The sequence below is a fragment of the Mauremys mutica genome, chromosome 4 (assembly GCF_020497125.1).
Source record: "Mauremys mutica isolate MM-2020 ecotype Southern chromosome 4, ASM2049712v1, whole genome shotgun sequence".
Classification (NCBI taxonomy): domain Eukaryota; kingdom Metazoa; phylum Chordata; order Testudines; family Geoemydidae; genus Mauremys; species Mauremys mutica.
In genome coordinates, this window is record NC_059075.1 from 13,888,201 (window position 1) to 13,913,829 (window position 25,629).

General features: G+C 43.6%; 2 protein-coding genes across 4 annotated transcripts in view; one reads left to right on the plus strand and one right to left on the minus strand.

The window, feature by feature from the left end:
- Positions 1-3,472: 3,472 nt before the first annotated feature.
- SIX4 (SIX homeobox 4) lies at positions 3,473-11,096 on the minus strand. The gene is made up of 3 exons (XM_045012814.1): positions 10,097-11,096; positions 7,023-7,717; positions 3,473-4,269 (listed from the first exon to the last, which is right to left on the minus strand). Exons 1-3 carry the CDS (start codon positions 10,927-10,929, stop codon positions 3,473-3,475), a joined length of 2,325 nt encoding a protein of 774 aa, XP_044868749.1. The 5' UTR covers positions 10,930-11,096.
- Positions 11,097-12,666: 1,570 nt separating this feature from the next.
- MNAT1 (MNAT1 component of CDK activating kinase) overlaps positions 12,667-25,629 on the plus strand; it is a 188,868-nt gene continuing 175,905 nt past the window's right edge. For all 3 annotated transcript variants that reach the window (XM_045017188.1, XM_045017189.1, XM_045017187.1), the window contains exon 1: positions 12,667-12,818. In XM_045017188.1, coding sequence (XP_044873123.1) covers positions 12,730-12,818 — 89 coding nt within the window. In that variant the 5' untranslated portion in view covers positions 12,667-12,729. The remainder of the gene's footprint in view (positions 12,819-25,629) is intronic.

The window sequence follows — 25,629 nt, forward strand, 5'->3', positions numbered from 1 at the left end:
CTAATGCTGAGATTTTCCAAAATGCTTAGGGGACTTTGCCTATTTACAGCTGTTGACAGTCTGGCCCTAAATATTGTAAAGGGCTCTGTGTACTGTGTAAAGAAAGCAGGTTGTCTGGGCAGATATGCAAGGACCACATTATAATAAACTGACCCTTATTTTACTGTAGGAGTAAACATACTATTTAAATAGCCACTATAAAAACACTGTACTGGGCAATGACACTTTGTATTGTGCATATGTACCCGCAGAAAACATGAGGTTATAATTGGATCATATGGAGGGAATGACACTTATTTTTGATGGGGGAGAGGAGAAAAGAGAACATAAATTACTTGCTTTCTGGAAGACTAGAATAGACTTATCTGACACTGTCCTGATCCATTGCTTTATGTACATTTTTGCATCCCCTGCCGTCCGTACATTGTGTAGAACGGGCAATACTCTTGTTAAAAGTACCAGATATTCTGAAGTATGCACCACTGTTATGACAAATACGGTTTTCATGTCAACCACACGGCATAGCCAAGTAATTCAGAGCCTCAGTAACATAATTAATACAAACAGAAAAGTTACCAGCAGCATGTGTGCTGGCAGAACAGCATAACAATTATATTATAATATCTGATTGTTTTAACAGCTGAGAAAGTTATTTGAAATATTCGCTAACTTCCCCCTAAAGACGGTTAGAGCTCTGCAGAACAAAACATGAGGCTCAGAACACTTCTAGAGCCACATATAGCTTTCAATCCATGCATACAATTTCCATTCATGTAATAATAATACACAATAACATATGGTGTTTCTACTCTGCAAACAATAACAAATTAATTCTCACAAAATTCTTGCAAAGTGGATAATTATTATTGTTATCATTTTATGGATGGGGAAACTGAGGCAGGGGGATTATGTCACTTGTCCCAGGCCACAGAGGGTGTATGCGAGGTGCTCAGATACTACGGGGCGAAGCAGTGTCAGAGCAAGGACTGGAAGTCTAAGTCCCTGACTTCCCATCTTGTGCTCTAACCACACCTCATGTCAGTGGGAGGCATGCATGCAGACTCAGGGAAGTTGATGGCTCCAAGTTTTGTTTTTAATAATAATAAACGTTTTAAATGGCTTGCTTTTAACAACATTTATGCAAGTCAGGGAGGTAGCCAAATGGCTAGTTGCTTTCTTTTCTCCATATACTTTGGAAAGACTCAATGACCTCTTTTTACAAAACATATACTTCCTTCCCGCCCCTTCCCCCAGACTTGGGCTGCAGTGTTGAATGGAACAATTCTCTGCAGCTCAGCTTAGAGGCTCCATGCTGTTACTTACAAAAATAAATTGTATGCGATATAGTGCAAAACAACAGTGAGGCTATCATAGTGTCACCCAGCACATGGGAAAAGCCATTTCTTTAAAAAATGTAGATAGGACCAGTTAGCTATCAAGACAGGATGAGACAGGGATACTCCTGGCCAGAACTGACATTATCTCTGTTTGCTTTCCTTTAAATTGTTTTTGTCTTTTTTACAAAAGATGTTCTACATCAGTTCATTTCAGGCCTGACTGAAAGTCCACTGAAGACTCTGAAGGCATTTCTGCTGATTTCAATGGGCTTTGGACAACCCTTTTAGGAGGATTAATTCATGCTTTAATTACTGTTAATATTCACATTAGAGTTAAAAAAAATAAACAGCGACTAGTTCTTCATAGATCTGCATTATTATTATTATTATTATTAAAGCTTAAGGTTGTGCTTTTTCAGGTTAAAAAAAATCCTATAGACAAATAGTGAAATGTTGTGGGTGGAGTGCAGAGGGCTAGGGAGCTGAAATCTTTCCCCAACTCAGAGCCAGCAAATACTTCCACTGCACAGCACCCTCAAACCATTAGGGGTTCCTGTTGCCGCCTGTGGCCCCATTGAAGAAAGCATCCCTTTGTTTAGGAAGGGCATATAAATACATGTTTATGGGCATTCCTGAATCAGGGCCTCTGTCATGGAACAGCAGCTACGCACCAGTTGCATGGGGCTTGGGGGCCAGTGGAACCTTGTAAATATAGAACCCCCTTCCCTAGACTCGCCCATCATAGCTATCCATACTGGCCGATGTGAGGCTTTTCTTTATGGTTGCTCTGCCCACTGTACCTCTGTGGACCCTCCTCTGCAGGGCTTAAATGGTGCAGAGGGCCAAACTCTGGCCCTACACACAACTGACGAATTTCATCTAAAATTACCCAGAGACCAACTTGTCTTACTCAGGAAAGTAGACACATTGACTTCAATGGAGCTACTCACAAGAGTAAGGTCGGCAGAATCTGGCCCTGAGGATGGATAATTGCACACAAGTGTTTTCATTCTTCTTACCACTGTGCTCCAGTAACAAGGATATAAGGCCACTAGGAAGAAAGGCACGTGGAATTTTGTAAAAATACATAAAACTTTTAACTAATTTGAAAAGTACTAAGTGAACAAAACATAACAAAAAAACCCCAAACACAAAGATGGGAGGGAAAAATGTCCCAGTCTTGCAATACTGGGAGTTCATTTTTTAGCTTCAGTGTGATTAACATTGTTCTTTTACAGTCTATTGATAAAACTCATCCCTTGAAAATCCTACAAAAAAGTAAAACCTTGTTGAAAATAACTGTTTACTTCCTGTTCAAACGATAAAAATAAATTAAACAGTCAGAAAACATTTCAATGCACTGTATCTAAAGTGAAAGAGACCAACATAAACCATAAATAAAATCCATTGTACTAATAAAAAGGTCTCCTTTATAATAACTGGAATAATATTTACATTCATACTGGAGTGAAAGCTTTAGAGTTGCATAATTAGAGTTTCAAATCCCCTCCCGCTCCCTTGCTGAACTGGCAAACTGCTAGTCATAACATTTAGAAATCTGCAAAAGTTTGAAGCAAATTTTTTGGGATGAACAGAAGTCTGCTGGAAAAAACAGCGATGATATTATTTGCAATTGTGTTTAGTTCCTTAACCTCAAACACCATGAAAGTAGCTTGTGAGGTATCGTCTATTTTCTTAAAATCTGTTCAATGCCCATGGACTAGAAGTAAACAACAAAGACTGCATTGTTTCTACCTTTTTAGAAAGATATTTCATTTTCCTAGTTAATATTAGGAGTGTATACTTATTTATGAAATTATGTGGTGGCATGAAGATTCTAGTTAAACTATTAGGGTTATATTAGTAAACCAGAGCAATGCACATCTGCTCGGTTATTTAGCTCGTATTTCCTCTAACCTGAGTCCCTTACTCTGGTTAAAAGAGCATATTGCATGCAAACAAAATGTGGCAACCTAATTCCATTATTGTAGATTCCCATGTACTTTAATGCAGATTATTCAAATGTTCTTCTGTTTTGAATTGTATTAGTATTTTCTTTAAATGAGAAAAAACGTGGTGCTTTTTAGGGCCTCATGAGGAGACATATCTACTGAAACCAAAAGCAAGAAAAAAAGTTAAAAATCTTGCATATCTTCATCCATCTGAACTGTCTGGAGTTTGGCAAGCTCTTTTTTGTCCGTTTCCAGTTCTTCACAGACTGTGTCGACCATATTACTCATAACATATTTGGATTTTGTGTCCAGCATCATTAAATTGCTGGTTGACTTACTCTCAGAATTGGATAAGAAATTCTCCTTGACATCGGGTGCTGACTGCAGAACTAACCTGTGCTCTCTGACAAAATCCGGATGAACTTGTGCAGATGGATGACTGACATGGTCTCCAGTTGTTGAAACTATTTCCCGGAGTGCAGGCTGTGCTGTAGAAATTGACATGAGATCTTGACTGGTAATGAGGGAACAGTTCTGAAGAGTTGCATAGTTAGTGTTGCTGATTGATATCACAGTAGATGTATTTGTTACAGCTGCTGACATAGACTGACTCTCTGAGATACCAGAGTTCAGTTCTGTAGCATTTAAAAGAGAAGGTGGAGCTAGGGAAAAATTATGTGAGGGAGTTACATTTACTAAGGAGGAAGCCATGGACTGGAGGCCTCCACCAGCTACATTTTCAGAAGATACGTTTACGTTTAGTTGTGTATTCTGACTGACGGGCATTAACTGAGAAAACACAAGGCTTCTTTCCAATCCTTCTTGTTTAACAGATCCTATTGCCTGACCTGAATTGGGAACTGTATACACCACTGCACTGGGAGTAAGAGGGCTAAAGAAAACCTTTCCTTGCTGCGCTGTTGAAGAATCACTTGTAAAAGTCCCCCCATCTGATGTACTTGGATTTATTGAAATGTTACCTAGGAAAAAAAGAAAGTATAGATTATAGTTGATGGGAAGCTGTGTAATGAAGCCAGTTATTTTAGTATATGCTTTGGTTGCCTCAGTTTTAGGAAATTTAAGCTAGAACTACAGGCAACATAGAAGCAATATTTTTGGAGTAGTTTAGAGAACATTAGATATGAAATGAATGAAAGCCCTTGAATATACAAATTACTTCTTAACTGAGAAAAAAGTTTCTGGTACGTTAGCATCTTTCAAGCTCTCATTGAGTGGCCAAATAGTTCATACCCGTGTGATTAAAATGAACACGATTTGGCCTTCCTTAGTAGCTACCACTAGATTTCCATCAAAGAACAGAAACATAAAAAGCTTCTAAGTAAAGACAGTTCAATGACAGACTAAAATTACACATGGAAAATTATTAAAAAAGCTCATGAAGTGACTGCTGAGCTAAAAGCTCGGAGTGTAACCCTGCAGAGACATGTTCAAAATAATACCTTTCACCAGGCTTTCTATATGCCAATTTAGTACTCAAAAGTGTCTTATTTTGTCTATCAACACTAATCCTAAGAACACGTTTCTAAGAGTGCAGCCCTGCCGCTTTTACTCATGTTGGATAGTACATTACTCAAGGTGGGTTGTCCCATTAAAAACCTTGGGACTACTTGTGAGAGTTAGGAGCTACTAAATGTGCAGAATTGGACCCAAAGTTGGTTATACAGCGAGTCCAGTAAAAGTCATTATTATAACGTGTCTCTATGTGCAAGATAAATTGGCTCTCAGAGCTGTTTCCACTTTATGACATCTCCAATTCTCCACCTCTTTCAGGAAGCTTTTAGAATGATACCTGTAAGGGGCTGTAATTGGTTTTGAAGATACTTGTTTAATAACATGTATAGTGCATAGCTCACTTAGGGCGTGTTTAAAATGGGGACTGTTTACCTCCCCCTTAGTTTTCATTAGCCAATATTTTCAAGATGCTCCTAGAGACTTTGTTTGGTTCCCATAATTATTTCTACCTAATGAATACACTAGCAAAATGAAGGAAGAAACCCAAAAGTTATGTAGGAATAAGATATAAATAAATTATAGCAGCTTGCTTAAGACAGCATGGAATGTATTTCACTATGAATACAAAACCAGTTACCCACTAGTCTCACAATTTAAAAACAGCTAAACGGTAAACATGGAGATTTCTGATTTTTCTCTAGCCTGGAATCCCCCACTGGGGATTGATCACACTCTGCCTAGTCAGGTGTCTAGTGTGGGAAAATGCTGACTGCTTCAGATAAAGGTTTACACCCCTTCTTAAGGCTGTCCAACACTATTTCAGGTAGAGAAATTTCTTCCTCACCTTTTGCTGGCTGTCAGCCTATGCCTTGGAGCATGTACATTAACAGCCCTTGTAATTTCAGATGGTATTCAAATAAAATATCTAATCTTTTTTTATGTCACTAAGCTATTTGTCCAATAACAGTGAGTTGCATAGAATATCAGGGTTAGAAGGGATCTCAGGAGGTCATCTACTCCAACCCCCTGCTCAAAGCAGGGCCAATCCCCAGACAGATTTTTGCCCCCAGCTCCCTAAATGGCCCCCTCAAGGATTGAACTCACAACCCTGGGTTTAGCAGGCCAATGCACAAACCACTGAGCTATAGTTCAGAATATTTTTTATGCACACACTCTCTCTCTCTTCCCCGCCCCCCCTTCGTTAAATTCCTCTTTACTGGAAAAATAATTAACTCCTTACACACATGCACCTCAAACAAGCTAAATTGCAGTACAATTTGATTGTTGTTATATTATTCATGGTCCTTGCTATTACACAAATTCAAATAGCATGGTCATGCTATTACACAAAAACCAAATTCATATTGGTTTTTAAAGGAAGCCTTAAGTCCATTTAAGAGACAGTAAAGGTTTAAACATTTTCCTAACAGCAAAATGCTGAAGATTAATAAATTATAGGATAGTTCAGCTTTGCCTTTACTTTATAATTCACCCACATCAAAATAAGGATCCAGAACTAGATTTGCTTTGCACAGATTTTCTCCCTTGCTATCCAGAAAAATCAATCCCTAATAAATGTTAAGGCAACCTCTAAAACAATCTGTTGGGAGGAGTTCATATAGTTGGTATGTTAATCCACAGTAACGTACATTACCCTGGGGCTAAGGTTACCTTTACCCAAAACATCTTAACATTTTATATCTACAAGGAATCACATATTTCTATGATTTCTCTTTAGATTAGTTGTTCTTAATTATAGGATGGACAGATTACAAGCACAACTGATCAATCTTGTTGTGCCTGTATATTTAGTGGTTTTAACTTTTACAAAATGCTTTGGTTAAAAAACAGTACATACTTTCTCACTAGCTGCCAGGCTAGTTCTCATTTTAAGACAGTATTAATCAATAATCTTTTCTTTTTCTACTTACTGATTTAACACATTTCTGGAATTGTGAAGATTAATACGGAAGGATTCCTAGAATGGTATTTAAAAAAAGACAGTAAAATACCAGACCTTCCTTTGTGCTGCATTAGAAAAAAAAAAAGTCCAGACCCCACATAACTTGATCTTTGCAAATCGAGGAAACTGATTGTTACAGGGAGATGTTGTAATGTATGATTTCATGTACTGCACATTGCAGCTGCCAGGACGCTGTAACCATACACCACTGCACAAATATGACACACTATTAAAGATGAAATGTATTCCATTTTTTCCCCTCAAAAAAGTCTTTACTTTAGTAAAGAAAGCGTTTACCTTGTGAAGCTGGCACAGAAACAGGAGGCAGCTGCAGAGGAGAAAACCCGATGCTTCCATTAAGCAACTGGCCATTTGTTCCTGAATTAGGGATCTGGACAATGCCATACTGGTTTATTTGGACAGGAGCAGTAAAAGTAACTACAGACCCTCCATCCTGAGAAGCAACAGTTTGTATGCTTTCCCTTTTCACCTCACTGCTTGGTATTAACCCTGGAAATGAGACAGGTACATTACTGGGACTGTATGGTGTTGGTGCTGCTGCAGAATTAGACACAGAAGCCTGGAGGATTTTGAAGTCCTTGACATCTTCAGAAGAAGACACCAGTATGTCAGTGATTGAGACTCCATTGCTCACAGCACTTGAAGTGGTTTTGGGTGGATTTAAAGTTACTGTCTGTGAAGTCCCCATGTTGAGACCATTGAGGATTACTCCATTGGGTCCTTGAAGAAAAGAGCTCCCATTAAGAAAGACAGAAGAAGTACTGGCAGGCACTAGGTTTCCATTCAGCAAAACACCAGAAGAACTTAAAGATATTTTAGTGTTTCCAAGCTGCTGCATGTACACTGGTTCCATGTGATTGGGAAGGCTTAGGCTTGTAGCTCCATCAGACGAGTTGGGGAGTGGATGTGGCGATAAATCCTCCTGCCCCTTACTGGATTCATCTTCTGTGCTAGGGTTGCCATCTGACTCACTATGGGGAAAGATGGAATATGATATTTCATTACAATGACATTATTCATAGGTTTTAAGTCGAGAAGGGGTCACTACGGCTATCACAGGCCATAGAACAATGTCCAGTGATGTTTATTGTTTGCATTTGGTTTTTAAAGGAAGCCTTACGTCCATTTAAGAGACAGTAAAGGTTTAAAAAAAATGAATAAAAGTAAAGCCAATCATGAGTCGTGTGAAACTTTACAGACTGGATTGCAGACCAGTAAGTATATTCTCTCTCTGTGGTCATCTACCCAAAATAATCAAAGGGAACTGCCTCAGGGTCATCTCTTTGCCTGCTAAATTGGCCTATGGAATGATGTGTGCGTGTGTGAAATCCAGCAAGCCGAGGAGCCGCCATTTGGTAAGTTATACTATGCCTTGTGGCAGCTGTAAGAGGTAAACCAGGGTCCCAGTGAGCACTTTTAAACCCTGAAAATATCTACTGTCTCCTGTTAAATAAAGCCAAGCTCACTGGACTCACTGATATTCTAAAGGGGAGACTGGGACCACCCCCAAATACCTCACACCCAGCTGCATTTCTTGAATGTCTAGATCTAACACGAAGACTTCATTCTGTTCCCGTTTCTCCTTTCCCAAAAGGGGAAAGTGACCCACTGGTACCTTAATTTACAAAAGAGACAAAGAAAATATTCCAGACTTCCCAGGGGACGGGAGGGGGAATCAATTGTGGTTGCATATAGTATGATCACACATCCTGGTATTTGGTTAATTTTTATCTCTGAAGAATGGGACTACCCAGACTGCCCCCAGCCTTTAAAAGCAGCACTGCTTTGATTTATTAGTTGAGACCGAACCTATCTAAGAGTTTGAGAGAGAGTGACTCCTGGAGGCAGATCCAAAGAGGGCTCCAGCCCAACTCCTCCTCCAGGTGCTTGGAAATGAGAAAGAAGGGTGCCTCTTTCCTCTCTCCTTTGTGCAGGGGGCCAATTAATATTGGAAAGGATTTGGTGATCAAAACCTCCATAGAACAACACCCAGGAGTTTTCGCCAAGGGAAGAGCTCAACAACCTCCCCATAAGCCTTAGAGGCTGGGCAGATGGGGTGTTAAATGTGCTGTGTGCCATCTAAATCCCCCCTTGTCCTGCCAACACCCCAGTACACACAGGTTCCCTCTGTTTCTGAGCCACCCAGGGCTTGGCTTTTGCTGACTTGTCTGCTCTTGAGTGCATTTTTCTTTCTTAGTTTTTGTTGTTGTTGGTTGCTCTGTGTCTCTCTCTCCACAGCCGTTTGCCCCTTTGATGTGTCCCGAAAAAGGGGGGCGGGGGGGAGAGGCTTGGATCAGCACAATCGCGCCCTTGGTTGAGAAATACCTTGAGGCCTTTTTCTGCCCACGGCCTTTGGAAAGGAAGGAAGGGGGCTGGAATGTGGCCTGCATGCAGGGAGGTCACCTCCACCTGGCCGGCTCAAGGCGGTGGATTTCCCCTAGCGGCCACACTCCCAGCCCCCATGTCCCATTAGCCCACAAAGGAGCCAGGGCCGTGCCTGGGTTCCATGCCCCAGAGCCAGGGCAAGACTTACTGGGCACAGGCACAGAGCTGGGGGAGCCTGTTGTTGAGTCAAAATTGCAGGGCCACGGGTGAAGAACGTGGGAAAAAACAGGTGACTGCGGGGCGCAGAGCCCCCCCTGCAATATTCTACCGACTAAGCCCCAGCCAGCACCGAGACCCACTCGAATGAGGCCCGTGGGAATCTTCCCTTGGACTTCACCCGGCTTTGGATCAGGCCCGGTGGGAGCCAAGCGCCCGTGGTCCCCGCTAGGATCGCAGTGAAACCCGATCCGAACCCGCTCAGAATCAGATTTCAAAACAGAGCAGCGGCCACAAGGCGCCCCCGCCCCCACGACTTAAAAAACTCGGCAAATGATTAACTCTGTCAAATAAAAAGCTGCCCGACTCCCGCAAGCCTTGCACAGCCCAGCCCGGCCGGGCGCAGTGTCTGCCCGTGCGGGGGGTGTGCGCGCCTAGGGGAGAGCTGCGATTTTGAGAGGGGTGTGTGTGTGTGCGTGTGTTGGGGGGGGCACTTAGCAACTGCTCAGCCGCGATCACACGTTGCATGTGAGTTGGGGGGGACGCAGACCTGCACCGAGTTGGTTGGAAACTTCCCTGCGGTCGCCCGCTTCACCCACACACACGGCCCGGGGTGGGGTGGTGGTGCGGGGGCTGCGTGGCTCCGGGCAGAAAGTGAAAGCTGGGGGGGGGAGGAGGAGGAGACCTGAGCTCCGGTCCGAGGGCCGGCCGGCCGGGCGGGGGTGCGTGCAGGAGCAGGCTGCCGAAGGTAAGCGCCATGTTTGCACGGGAAGAAAGAGCCCGGGCGAGCGAGGGAAGTTGGCGCTCACCTTTTGGACTGGGTCTCGGAGGGGTTGCGGTCCCGCTGCCGCCGGTTCTTGAACCAGTTGCTGACCTGGGTAAGGGAGAGGCCGGTGATCTTGGCCAGGTTCCGCTTCTCGGCCGGCGACGGGTACCGGTTCTGCTTGTAGAGCTCCTTCAGCGCGTTGCGGGACTTCTCCTTGAAGCAATACACCGTCTCCTCGCCGTCCCAGATGGTCCGGGGCAGCGGGAACTTCCTCCGCAGCCGGTACTTGTCCACCGCCCCCAGGGGTCGGCCCCGGGCTCGCTCCGCCTCGGTGTAGCGCGCCTTGTACCAGAGCTCCTGCAGCAGCGGGTGGTTGGAGGAGTCGAAGCTGTGGCCCTCCAGGATGCTGTAGAGCTCCGGGTAGATGCCCTGGTGGAAAGCCACCAGCGCCCGGGCTTTCAGCAGGCTCTCGTTGCCACGTAGCAGATCGCTCTGGGGCAAAGCCCACAGGAACCTGGCCAGGCGGTCCAGGTTCCCACCTTGCTGCAGCGCCTCGCAGACGCAGGCTACATGATCCGGGGAGAAAGCCAGGGGGGTCTGGGAGGAGGAGGGAGAGGAGGAGGAGGCGGCGGCGGCGGCAGCATGGTGATTCCTGGCCAGAAGTTCAGTGTGGAGCAGGAGCTGATCCGCAGCTCCCTCCTCCCCAGCCGCGGAGCCTGCCTGCTCCATGGGGAAAGGGGCCGCGGGCGGCGGTGCAGGGTTGCGGGCTGCCCTTTCCCGGGGCGCCGTGCCTGCTTCGGAGAGGATTTCCATCACATTCTCTTGCTTGATCTCCACCGCGCTCGGGAGCTTGTCTGTGGGGGAGGCAGAAGACATGTTTTCCCCCCCTTTCTCTCCCTCTCTCCGCAAAGTCCACTCCTCCTGCTTTCGGCTGGATCTAGCCGATCAGGTTTCCTCCCGGCCACGCAGTAACCATTAAGATAGCTGCTATAGCAAAGTAGTGTAAACGGATCGCTCCTCTCCACGGCTCCCCCCAACGTGACTCCTCCGCTCGCTGCATACTATATGGCACAAGCAGCCTGCGGGCCCAGCCGAGCCCACTCATTGGCCATTTCACATTTCGGGGGCGGAGGATCCGCGGTTTCTATAGAAACCGTCAATCAAACTCCCTTATTCTCCCCCCCCACACACTTGGAACACCTATACCTGAAGTTAGAAAGGGTTGATGGTGTTTGTTTCTTCTTTCCTCTTGTGTTTGTTAGTCAGGTTACTTAAAGGACATTTCAGCACTATAAAGCAGGAAAGTTCATTAGTAGCAGCGCAAAGGAAAGCTCAACACGGTTATTAAACACGGGAGGACGTCACCTTTTAAAATGAGTTGGCCACACTAGAAATATAAACCAGAGAACATGTTGCCAGTGCAGAATTACAGCATATGCATATGGAAATGAGATTATTTTATTTTATTTATTTAATTACTCCTCCGACCCCCTTTAAAACACAGCAGCTCCTCATGGAGATGAAACAGTAAAAAAAACCCAAAACAAAAATTCCAAGATCAAATGGGATTATGAAAGATCAAGAAGAATCTGTTGCAAACACTTAAATGAGGATGTTATGTAGCGTCTTATTTTTCAAATGTTAAAGCATACACTATAAATAGCGTGGCATAAATACACAAAACATGAAAGAAATGAAACTATACTCCTCACCTTAAATCACCCAGAGTTGGCAAGTAAAGCAAGATGGACATGATACAGCAAGGCAAATAAAATATCAAAGCAAGACGAGTAATCCCTGATGATGAGCAGCAGAAACTGATCCAAACATCTGATTATAAGAGCGACTAGGTTCAGTGTATGGGCAAGTGTACAGTGTACATTCTTTTCTTTTTTTAAAATGTGTACTATTATTCATTGATTCTATTATCTGTTGATAGCATAAATCACAAAGGCAAGTTATTTGAATCACTAGAACCCCATGCTTAAAATAAAGTCATAATGGAGTGTGGTTTATTATTTATGATAAGTACCAAAGACAACAGAAAAGAGTCATCTAACGCAAAATGTTAAAAATAGCCCTTTCCTCCGTTTCAATGGTTTGATCCATCAGTTTCCCCACCTCTCTACACTTCATGCAAATAGCAAATCTGGGTGCTTTTGAGGACATGCTGTATAGCACCTGAAATTCTTTCCTACAATGCTAAGTGTTGAGGATAACAATCAGTTGAATACTTTTACAGGATCAGACTGAAAAACCCTGGACTTTATAAGGCTGCATCAGGCTTTTTATAGATACTGTTGTACAGTCTGTCTGTCTCTACACTCCTACTGTAATATTTATTTGCATTCTGTGGTATTTAGTTGCATTCGGATTAAAAGGCACGTGCATGACAAAATCTTGTAATGTTTGTTGTAACACATGTCCCCCTGTCTCAGGAGAAGGGACTGGGAGAGATGTCGGGTATGGCACAAACACGACGCACAACTGACGCCCTTTTGTCCCCCCCTTTCCCCAAGCCCAGGAGGTTAGCAGCACAGCACGCCTGCTCCGAGCGGAACGGTTGCTCCGCGGAGTGAAAGCCCCGGCCGGGCCCTGTTTGGAGTGACAGTGCTCTGAGGAGGGAGGGGTGGGAAGGAGCTGGTGCCTGGCGGGAGGGAGGGGGTGGAGGCGACCATGGACGACCAGGGCTGCCCGCGGTGCAAGACCACCAAGTACCGGAACCCTTCCCTGAAGCTGATGGTGAATGTCTGCGGGCACACGCTGTGAGTGCTGCTGCGCGCGGGCCCTGGGGAGGAGGGGGCCGCGTTGCCATGGGGATCATTGAGCGCCACTAGCCCCTGTCCTGGGGCACCTTCCCCCCGGGGGGCCTGGTGCGTGGGGCTCCCACCACGGGGAGGGGCCTTTGTCCGGCTGCTGTTGGGTGGGGGGACTTTGTCACTCCGCCAAAAGCATTGGGGGTGGGGGTGAAGCAGCTTGCCCAAGCTGGGGGAGAGGAGCAGGCTCAGGGGTGAAGCTCCCACGGCCCACCCACGAGGAAGGAGAGGGGTGTGTGTGTGTGTGTGTGTGTGTGTGTGTGTGTGAGAGAGAGAGAGAGAGAGAGAGAGATGGGGGATTGCTGGTACAACTGGTGTGTGTGTGTGAGAGAGAGAGAGAGATGGGGGATTGCTGGTACAACTGGTGTGTGTGTGTGTGTGAGAGAGAGAGAGAGATGGGGGATTGCTGGCACAACTGGTGTGTGTGTGTGTGACATCACTGCATATAGTGCAGCCTGAAGTTCCCAATTCAGGGCAAAGGGGCTGTGAAGACTGTTACACATAAAGCAGCTGAGCATCTCGACCCTTGGAAAGCATTTGATAGGTAGGAGCCCAGTTATTCACTTCCAGTGTGGTTGCAATAATTTGGTGGGAAGCGGCTGCATCTTGCGTGTGTTTGTCCCTTACTGTACTGCAGGCTTTCAGATTGCAATAGCTTGTTTCCTGTTTAAATATGGTTGTGTTTTTTTACTTCTGGAGGATTCTCAGTTAAATCTAGTCTATGAGGAGTGCTGCTGTGTGCAAAGGGACTTCAGTTTACAACGCACAGAAAGGCCTGAAAGCCAGCAATGAATCCTGCTCATTTGCTGTTAAGCACACACATTGTTTTAAAATCCAGGTGGTCTGGCAATAAGAAGCCATGTCGTAGGTTAGCATTTGTGCTTGAAACTGGAAGCTCATACCAGCTGTAAAATCCAACTGGATATGTAGCTGTTTTGTGGAGTTACTGTTGTTTTTCTCTTATGGTTTTTGACATCTCAGGAGTAATAACACAACAGACTTGGCTGCTCTCTGTGTATGCTATTGTGAACCTATTTCTCAGCAAGAATGTTGGTTCATGTTATAGCACTCAGACTGTGTAACCTTATTTTCAGTCACATCTTTTAATGAAAAGGTACTTTTTTGGCAGAGGAGAAACTTTTCATGCTTAGCACGATATTTAATAAACCTCTCTTCAGTTGTTGTCTGAGTTGGGAAAATAGGAAAAAACACTTTCCACCAATTAAAACTTTCATCAGCTGCTTTTTTTATGTGCACCTGGGTAATTAAAAAAAAAAAGTGGTGTTTTTAAAAGTTGGGCACATGTGCAGCCCTGAATGAGGAATACATGTGCTGATTTGTTGGAAGAACTTTGGTTTGGAAATGACAATATTATGAATAATTGAAATCATGCTCAGAACATGATTAACTCAATCATTCATTACACTGTAATGTTTTTTCAGATGCACATATTTGAGGAATCATTCTTGCCAGTGACTGTTGTTGGTTTAGCAGATGGTTAGTTTGGTTGTGGAGATCTTTCATAATTTTCAGGCAAGTTTATAGCATGCATTCATGAAGAGATTGACCTGCTACTTGAGTGAACACTGGTGAAAGCTTTTTACTGCGATAACAACCCTCCTCAATTTTTCAGCTCACCACTTTTCTAATGGGTTATAAAATTTTAAAGCTAGAAGTCTAACAAACTCAAGTAAGTATATAGCAGATATACATGGAACTGAGTATGTTAAAAGGGCAGGATTTGGATGATTTAATGTTTTGTTTGTGTTTTAAGAAATAGAACTGTGTCCATCTGAATATATCTGTTTCCTGGTTAAGTCTAACCAGGACCAGCCAGGCCCGGTTAGTACTTCACTGAGAAACTTTCAAGGGGAAAAGGTAGTCTGTGAAACATGCATCTGTGGTGCAGTAGATTATTGCTTTTAAACTTCAGACATTGTTTTTTTTTCTATACTGCTTCTCCAGTAAAAACATAAACAAATGGAATGTTATAATTTTTATATTTAGTATCCTTTTTCTGTAATTTTAGCTACATATATAGTCTTTTTTAAAAATTACTATGCATGCATGATTTATTATTTTCAGCAAAAGTGTCTATCTGTTGTCTATGAGGTTGTGCACAAATGCAATATGGGCTTGATTCAGCAATGCTTATTGCTACTGAGGAGCACTTATTCAAGTGAGTAAATGCCATTGATAATGTGAAGTAAGGGTGTCAGAACTGTGACCTATATAAGCAGTATGACAAATCTTTAGCTAAATGCACATTTCCCCTAAATAATAGATTACATTATAACTATACACCACTGCACACTTCCAGTAAAGGCCAGAGTAAACAGTTGAGCTTTGCATTGTGTTTTAAAAGCTCAATCACTGCAGTGCAGGGAAGTGAAATACAGAATTGCAGAGCCTCTACAGAAAGCAACTCCTTAGCTAGATGAATCTAGGGACCGTTAGTGATACATTATCAGCTGACCTCAGCTGCAGGGCATGGAAAGATATGTGGTCTCCTGAGGTAGCTGAAACCAAACCACTGAAAGATCCCTTGTGTAACTGCTGTACAACAGTGTAAAAACTCCAAGTGTAAAGATTCTTGGATTTTGTTATGGTGAGTGGTTACGAAGCAGGGAGTCCCAGGTGTCCTTGTGAAGTTAGAGGTGCAGAGGAGCATGGATTGCGGCTGCCCTTGTCACATTCACATCTGTGTCATGGGTCTCATTGTGACTATTTAAATGGAGGGGGTACAACATTAACTGGTTGGTTGTGGGCAGAACTGTGGACTGAGTCATTACTTCCCTAGCTCCTGTGATGGATGCTCCACTCACTGCTTTGACTATATGTATTTTCAGGAGCTCACTAGTTACAGGCACTGAAGAAATGGAGCAGCTGTTGGAAGAAAGAGTAGGTGCACATATTGCTTTCTCGTGATGGTAATCCACCCAAAAAAACAGTGGAGAAGGTCACCGAGCCTTGTCTGCATTAGGATTTGGAAGTTGTTAGCTAACATGTTAATAGTTTAGTGTAGACAAGGCCTTTAACACATGTAATATTTATGGCAACCAAATCCTAATCTAGATGAGGCTAAAGAGATTAGCAACTTTACCAACTACTTACTGTTGTTCAGAACTATCCAGGGCTGTGCGGGATCTCTGTCTCTTTCAGAACAGGCCAGCACATTCCAGTTGGACACTGTGCCCTACTGCAAGGGGTCTCTCTCTGAGATCCCCGCAACATGCTGTAGAAAGGTCACCTCCCACCTGTGCCACAGTAGCTGGTTTTCTGCATATAAAAGCCAGGGCTGGCGTTGGGGTGTAGCAAGCAGGGCAACTGCCTGGGGCCCCATGCCACAGGGTCCCTCATGAAGCCACATAACTCAAGCTTCAGCCTCAGCCCCAGATGGCGGGGCTCAGGGCCCAGGGCTTCAGCCCCACGCGGTGGGGGTTTGACTTTCTGTCCCGAGCCCCAGTGAGTCTAATGCCGGCCCTACTTGGAGGCCCCCCTGAAACCTGCTCGAGGCCCCCCAGGGGGCCCCACGACCCTGGTTGAGAACTACTGCCCTACTGTAGAGCATACATGCAAGAGGGTAAACTTAAGGTCAGTGTGGGAATCTGATCTTTGAATTTATTGGCTTGCATTGTAACTGTAAACGCCGCACCTTGTTGTGGCGTAAATGCGGCCTTTTCTCTCTGAATATCGAGTAGTTCAATATTGCATTTTTATGATCACTTCTATGTTGTTAATCTTGTTTCTGAGGGGTTCACATTTTAGTAGTTTCAAATTGTATCTCCTAACATTTTGTCACCAAGTTGGAAGCCCAGATGACAGCCCTGACAATGATGAGACACCACTGACCCAATCATGGGGGGCCTGAGGGGGGAAACAAAATGGGTAATCAGTCACACAGTCTGTGTTAATATGCTGTTGTGGTTCTGAATGAATGACATTCTGAGTTAAGGTCAGTCTAGTGCCCTTAGCTTTCCTTCTCAAAATCATTACATTATGCGTGGTCCTTTATCAGGTGCTCTCATAAGAGGGTTTACATACCATAGTCCTGATCCTACAATTGATTATATATGGGCATATCCCTTTACATGGTTCCTTGGAAGTCAGTGGGTCTTTGTGGAGCTGTGCCTATGTGCAATTGGTTGCAGGATTGGGGCTTGTGTGTGACATACAGGCAGGGCCGGCTCCAGGCCCCAGCACGCCAAGCACATGCTTGGGGCGGCATGCTGCGGGGGGCACTCCGCCGGTCGCCGGGAGGGCGGCAGGCGGCTCCGGTGGACCTCCTGCAGGCGTGCCTGCGGAGGGTCCGCTGGTCCCGCGGCTCTGGTGGACCTCCCGCAGGCGTGCCTGCGGATGCTCCACCGGAACCGCGGGACCAGCGGACCCTCCGCAGGCACGTCTGCAGGAGGTCCACCGGAGCCGCGGGACCGGCGACCGCCAGAGCGCCCCCTGCGGCGTGCTGCCGTGCTTGGGGCGGCGAAATTGCTAGAGCAGCCCCTGCATACAGGGACACTGAGATAAGGGGGTGTGTTAGTCTTCTGTCACAACTTTCAGTAGTGGATAAATGTCAGACTTCAACTGGGTGAATTGGTTGATTACAGGATGACTATGAGCCACCAGTGTGATGCAGCTGTGAATAAGGCTAATGCAGTCCTTGTTATCAGTGCTCGGGAAGGTTTTCTGCAGAGTTCTGTTACAGAGAATAAGACAAGCAGTAGAAGAGATCCTGAGGGAAGAACAAACAGGATTTAGGAGTGGGAGAGGATGCGTTGATCAGATATTTGTACTACGTACGGTAATGGAACAATCTCTTGAATGGAACTCGCCACTGTTCATTAATTATCTCGATTTCGAGAAGGCATTTGATAGTGTCCACCATCCATCTCTCTGGAATATCTTAAAAATATATGGATTCCCTTCGAAAGTGATTAACATCTTCAAAGATATGTATGCCGGCAATAAGTGTTGTGTTCGCCATGAAGGACAGCAGAGCGAGTGGTTCCATGTGAGAACGGGAGTTAGACAAGGGTGTGTTATTTCGCCCATTCTATTTCTTGTGGTCACAGATTGGGTGATGCGGAAAGCCACTGAAGATAGGCCAAGAGGGATCGCATGGGGACCCTCTGGTCATATTGAAGACTCTGACTTTGCGGATGACATTGCCCTGATTTCAAGCTCTCAGACGGACCTCCACGAGAAGACTGATAGAGTAGGTAGAGTAGCAAGGTGCGTAGGACTTAATATCCATGCCGGTAAGAGCAAAATAATGAAAGTAAAAACAGCCAGCTCGACGAAGACAGTGTTATGTGACGTAGAATTGGAGGAGGTGAACGACTTCAAATATCTTGGTAGTTACATATTGGCTGATGGCAATATTCAGAAGGAGATATCTACCAGAATCGGTCTTGCAGCAAATGCATTCTATAGACTTCAGAATATTTGGAGGTCAACCATCTTGCAAATGAAAACCAAGGTAGACATCTACAGGTTGAACGTCCGCTCTGTGTTGCTCTATGCGGCGGAAACATGGAGGACCAACAAGAAGATAGAAAGTCGGCTTTGGGGCTTTGAAGGAAGGTGTCTTAGGCGAATTCTTAACATACATTGGCCGCAGCGTATCACCAATGTTGAAGTGAGCCGATTAACGGGCATCAACAATATAGTGGATGAAGCCAAACAACGAAGATGGAGGTGGCTGGGGCATGTGTTGAGAATGGATGCTGACAGACACCCTCGTATTGCCCTACGATGGACACCACAAGGAAGAAGGAGGAGAGGTAGACCATTGGGGATGTGGCGAAGGACCATTGAAGAGGAAATGAAAGGTATGGGAATGAAGTGGGATGAAATCTGCTGTCTCGCTCAAGAACAAAATGAATGGTGGAGAGTGGTTGGCGCCTTATGCTCCACAGGGAGTGAATAATAAGAAGTAGTCCTCGGATGCATCAGGTGAGGTATTTCCAGTAGAGACAGGGAAGTGTTAGTACCATTATACAAAGCATGTGTGAGACTTCATCTGGAATACTGAGTGAAATTCTGGTCTTTAAGAAAGATGAATTCAAGCTGGAATAGGTGTGGAGAAGGATGATCCGAGGAATGGAAAACCTCTTTTATTAGAGGAGACTCTCAGAGCTTGGCTGGTTTAGCCTAACCAAAAGAAGGCTGAGGGGAGATATGATTGCTCTCTCTAAATACATTAGAAGGCTAAATACCAGGGACGGAGAGGAGTTATTTAAATGAAGCACCAGTGTGCACACAAGAACAACTGACATCAACCAGTTTAGGCTCAAAATTAGTTGGAAGGTTTCTAACCATCAGAGAAACGAAGTTCTGGAACAGCCTTCCAAGGAGAGCAGGGGGGACAAAAAACCTAAATGGCTTCAAGACAGCTTGAAAAGTTTATGGAGGGATGGTATGATGGGACTGCCTAGGATGGTATGTGGCCTATTGGTGACTGCCAGTAGCAAAAATACTCAACTGCCGGATGGGGAGGGCTCTGAGTTACTACAGAGAATTCTTTCCCAGCTATCTTCCTGGTAGATCTTGCTCACATGCTCACAGTCTAACTGATCACCATATTTGGGGTCAGAAAGGAATTTTCCCCCATGTCAGATTGGTAGAGGCCCTGTTTTTATTTTTTGTTTGTTTGTTTTTCCTTCCTCTGCAGCATGGGGCACAGTTTAAACTAGTGTACTTGGTGGATTCTCTGTAACATGAAGTCTTTAAACCATACTTTAAGGACTTCAATAACTCAGCCAGAGGTTATAGACAATGTTCCCTCTAATTTTTTTTTACATCCATGTGTGGAATAAATTTTGTCATGTGCACCAGTATTGAGGTGATGTGTGGCAGGGGTGGGGCCAAGGGGTTTGGAGTGTGGGAGGGGGCTCAGGGCTTGGGCAGAGGGTTGGGGTTTGGGGGGTGAGGGCTCTGGCAGGGGGGGTGAGAGTTCTGGTGTGGGGCCAGGGATGAGGGGCTTGGGGTGCAGGCTGCCCCAGAGCTGTGGTAAGGAGAGAGGACTCCCCCCAGCCCTCTCACTGCAGCAGCCTGGGGCTGGGGGAGAGCTGCTTCTCCCTGCCTGCGTGGCCCTTGATAGCCTGTGCGGCTGCGCAGCTTAGAGGGAACTTAGGTTATGTATCTATTTCAGGAGTGGGTGAGGTTCTGTGGCCTGCAATGTACAGATCAGACTAGATGATCATGATGGTCCCTTCTGTCCTTAAAGTCTATGAGTCTGTTATGAGAATATGTATGGCTATGTTAAAAAATTATTTCCCTTAGTTGTTGCTTGGCTAATATTATAGAATCTGTAACTAAGTAAGAAACAGTGTGTGGTTGTGGAGTTACAGTAAGGTTTTATTATCCTTTTCCACTATAAATCTTGTCATGAGGATGGGCGGATGATAAATGGGCAGTAAAAACTTGCTGCAAAATGAAAGTTGACATAGAATTACTCAGTCCAAAAGTAAGGAATGCCTTTAAAAATAATAATAAAAAAAAAAAAGGAGCAAGGGTGGCCTTCAATAATAAATGTGCAAAAAAAAAAATTAAATGTTTGGCTAAAATGATGCTTCTGGGGAAAAAGAAGTGTGTCTAATTGAAGGAAGGAACGGTCCATTAGAGTTTACAGGGCATTGGTTTCTAAGGTGCACTGATGGTTTTGCCTTTCTTTTAAAATTGAGTCTCAAGAACTGCATTAAAAAGCCTCTGTGCATGCATGACAATTTTTGATTGCACCGATGGTTTCAAATGTGTTTTTGGAGTGTGCAGAGGCAGGGGGGTGTTTGCCAATGGAGTTTTAATCCACCTCGCTTCATTTGAGACCATGAATATCTTTTGCTCTGCTTCCTTGGGTTTCATTGCTCACACTGAATTTTAGTGGGCAGGTTAAACATATCCCACTGATTTACTTACATAAAAAAAGGAAAAGTAATGCATCCACCAAAAACTTCATTAAAAGAATGTTAAGGTTGTTACCACAAATGGAATCAGGTAAAGAAAGTGACTGTTGGCTGTAAAACATGCCGAATGGCCTTCAACCATCAGACATAAACATCTTGCATTTAAAAGGAGGGGGAAAAAAAAAGTTCATTGGAGCCACTGGTCCAGCTGCCTAGCCCCACTGCTATTTCATGTATTTCTCCTGTTCAGAGAGGGGAGGGGAGATGGCCTTTAAAGCCAGGACTTTCTTCCTGACGCTGTTGGACTTGCTGCTTCAGCCAACGTGGGGCCCTTTGGACTCCTGGAGAGACAAGCCCACAAAACCCAGGTTTCTTCTGCAGCAGACCTGCTGCTCCAGCTACCTGTGATCCCATGACTCCTGGAGAGAAGGGGTGGCGAGGTCTGCAAGCCCACAAAAACTAGGCCAACTCCTTGAAGTTCTGGGTCTGCTACTTCTACCATTCCAGCCAGTATGAGTGACCACTCTGAGAGTAGGATGCAGATCCCAGAAGAGCACTCCACAAGTGGACAGACTCAAAGTTTGGGTTCTTAAAGCTACCTGCTGCATAATTCAGTGTAGACATTTGTAATTTTTTTTTCCTACTTACTGGCTAGTAGACTTCGTATATGGTAGCTAGTTTATGACGTTAGAGCAAATTGACTTTCTAGTCTCCCCTGACATTTCTTGTTATGTGATTAGGATCCTTATTAGAAGCTTAAATTATTTTTTCCTCTTTTCTTTTCCTAAGGGGACGTGGGTTAATTTTTCTCTTTATTTGTTAATACAACTCCCAAATAGAGGTAGCAGCATAACAAATTAGAACATTTTTCATGGCTTAATTTAAGCTCACTCAGGGAGACATCTACTCCTAGACTTCTCCTATGGGGACTCTATAGTCTCCCCTGCACCCTTTTATATCTGCTTCAGGGAATTCCTGAGCGGGGTAGCTCCATATTTTCAAACTCCTCTGATTGCTGTTTTAATGGCCAAACAGACAAAGGGAGCAGAGGTTTAATTGTTAGGTTAGACACATTTAAGATGTTGCTTGGGAGCCAAATTCACCACTGGCACAAGTGGGTGCAACTTTAATGAGGCTGGGTCTGTTTGTGTCAGCATTGAACGTAGTCCGGAACCTTTTGGATATAATTGTACTATGTGACAGTATAATGTCTGATCCAGTGTTCCATTGTTGAACTACTGCAGCAGAGAGTAAAGTATTGTAAGAATAAAATTAGAGACTGCGGAAAATTAACATCAAAGCTGAAAATCTTGAAAAATCTTAAATTGGGTTTTAAGATGGTTGTAGCAAGTGGGAGTTACTTCTGGAGATTAAGGCCTCAATCCTGCAAATGCTGAAGTGTATGTTAACTTTATTCCCTTGAGTATTCCTGTTGAAATGAATGTGACTGTTCACTTCAGTCAGGTTACAGGTGCATAAGTGTACAAAGGATCAGGGCCTCAGTTTCCACTACAGATGCATCAGGTGGGTAACATACCTGGTTCGGGCCCTTATGAGGTGGTTTGTAGGAGCAGTATCTGGAAATAATTGAACAGGTTTCTTTTTTCCTATCTCTGAAGCCTGGGGGAGAGTTCCTAGTAAAATGAGACCTAACCCTACATCTTCCACATAGTCCAATGTAATGTTAGTTTACTATCAACACACACACCCCAACTTTAATGGAACTGCCAAATATCTGTGTACACTGAATAATCATGTTACTTATGTATGCAACATTCAGCTTTCCTTGCCCCATTCCTCCCTGTGCTCGTTACTTCCACTGCGTTATGTCCAAAATTAGGTTCTGATCTTGGAAATGCTTACTTCCATGTGTAGTGCTTACGCATGTGACTAGTCCCAGCTGACTAAAACAAATTTAGTGGGAACTAGGGGTTTGTAGGATTGGGCCTTTAGATGATAAACTGAGGCAGGGACTTTGTTTATATGGTCTGTAAAGTGCCTGTCATACTTTTAGGGACCACATTAATAACAACTGGGGACAAAATTATGTTCCCAGTTCATACAAATTTACATTAGTGTTTAAGTCAACAGAATTCTTTGGAATTACTCCAGATTTACATTGGTGAAGCTGAGCAGAATTTGTCCCAGAATATGTTTAAGGTGATAGTAAATCCGTATGCTCCTTTGTCTCTATATGTCAAATTCACCATAGGAAGTTTGCTTTGTTAAAATCAGCACTGGTTGGAAAAGAAATGCAGGCAGAAGCTTATGTTCCACCCAACTTTGACTTAACCTGGGAAGTGTGTTTCTTCTTTAAAGGAAGATACAAAAGAACATTCTACAGTTAATGCTGCCTGTGGGACCTGCTGCGTCTTTCACTGGAATTTTAAGAATTGGAAACCTAGACCGACTTTCTCCTTTTGGCTTTTTGGATTTATTCAATTTTTTTTTGTGGGTTAGATGATCTCTGAGCTCTATTCTCTCCCATTTAGTCATTTTTAAGTCTCTCGTGGAGGTGATTTTAAATTATTCTTGAAATACCCAGTTTCTTTTCTTGTGCTATCTAGTTCTGTAATGACACAGCATTTTTCTTATCTGAACAAATTTGTATAGGTTTGGCTCTGAGTCACAGCATAGTCTTAACATTTTTGATGAAGTATTTTTGTTGTTGCTTTTAAACAGACAGGGCAAAATCTTGCCTCGATTCTGATTGTACTATTGAGCTTGTTTTCGGCATGTCTATTTTGTAATCCTTTTTGTTAGATTAGCAAGACTCTGTAAATGATACTCTGTATTGTGAAAATTTTTGTGAAAGTCTTTAGGAAACCTTAATTGCAGTTCTGCTTGGAAAGGTGACTTTGGCAAAAGAAAAGTGATTATGAGCTTCTGTTTGTTGTGTCCGTGATTTCCAGGTCAAATCTGTCAGTTTACAAGTAAAAGGATGTTTTTTATTTAAATGCCAGCTCTGAAAAACCCAGACCAGTTGTTTATTCAGATGGCCTGAATCTTCAAATGTGACTTGTGAAATATGGGTGCCAGTCTTTTTTTGGGTGCCCAACTTGAAACATCTGAAAGAGGCCTGAATATTTTTTTTCTTTTTTTTTTTTTCCAGAGGGTAGGTGCTTGGCACTTTCTGAAAACAGATTCCTTTGAGATCCCTCAAGTTGGGCACCCAGAAATACTAGATGCTTCTGGCCAAGGTTCTCATATCATACCCACCTATAGGCTAACTTGACTTTCAGATTCAAGTAATAATTCTGTTGATGTACGAGCCAGAATAGTATCTAGCTCAGTTTCACAGAGCAGTATTGGTTTCAAAGTGCTCAGAAGAGTGAAAAGTAGTAAAAATTTGATTTTAGTTAGTAAAGTATGTGATTGTGTATGAATACAGCAGAAAGTGAGTCTAGAATCATCACTTCAAACTGGTAGCGAAGCAGGTATGACAGTGCCATTCTTACACAGTTGCTCTTCAGAATATTTGAATTCTGTCTTCCACTTGGTCTGAATGTTCTTTATATTTGGGGTGATGGTGGTTTATGTGGGTTTGCTTTTTTGGGGGTTATGGGGGCAATGTTTGAAGAAAACCCATTCAACTCTTTTTGACAGCTAAAAGGAATACTCAGTGCAGGTGTGTATCTTACTATCTAAAGGGATTTCCCCCCCCCCCAACCTTGAAATTAAAAAAATAAACTACATTAATAGAATATCAGAGTTACATATGCTAAGTTACATATGTATACTTCAGTTTGGCAAGTCTTGGTTCTGTCTTCAGTTTAATGATCTGTATTAAATAATGGCTATGTATGCACTATACAAACACTCAATTTATAATAATGACCATGGCTGTTCAACCTTTTCAGTGAATTGTTCTGCTTAATTAAAGGTGCTTATGAATTTTTGCAAATTGTTTACTTTGCAGGAGTTTACTTTGTCAGATATCTCTCTTCTCAGCTTTGGCCTTTTGGAGAGAATTTAGCAGTAATTCATGTAGTAAATGATAGTTCGGATTAGTTCTGAACACCTAGATGTATAATTCTTTTGATGCTCTGAGAACAATATTCTTTCGTAGTTGCTGTTGCTTAAGTTTAAAATATTATAAGCAGTGGCATTGGAACAGTTTGTGTAGTGGGGGTACTGAAAGCCGTTGAATGAAACTGTAAACGCTGTATATGATGGAAAACCAGAGGGTGCTGCTGCACCCCTACGGCCCCTTGATTATCGGTGGTGGTGGTGGTGGTGGTGGGGTGTGTGTGTGTGTGTGTGTGTAAAAGAGTCAGCCATGCTTCAGGCCTTCATCTTGCAAATTGTTTTGCACAGTCTGCAGGGAAAACTTCCTGAAACGGGTCTATAGTGGTAGCTATTTATGAGTGAACCAGAAACAAATTGGGCTGCAAACACTTAAGCTTACTCAGAATAGTAAAGTTACTGAAATAATGGGATTGCTCACAGGAGTAAAGTTGAGGATGTGCATAAAAGGATTATGGCTTTGATTTGAACATGCTGACTTGTAGTACCACAGAAACAGGAAAGTAACTTTTCTAGGTATTGAGGAAAATGTTTTTGTTTCGGGTCCCCCCCCCCCCAGGGGAAGAAGGGGGAAAATGAAAACCAGAAAAGCATTAAAATGTTCTGTTCTCTAACTGCTTTGTAAATGCCAAGCAGTTTGATACACCTAAAATGAATATAATTATTGCCATCTCAGGCAGCATCACCTGTTACAGTGGGACATGCTAAGCAATTTTAATAAGACCCTCTTTTCAGTTGCTATAACTTTGCCAAATTAACCATTTGGGCTGAAATTTTCCATGCTGGGTATCTGCATCAGGCTGGATTTTTTTTTTTTTTAAATTTCAGCCAAA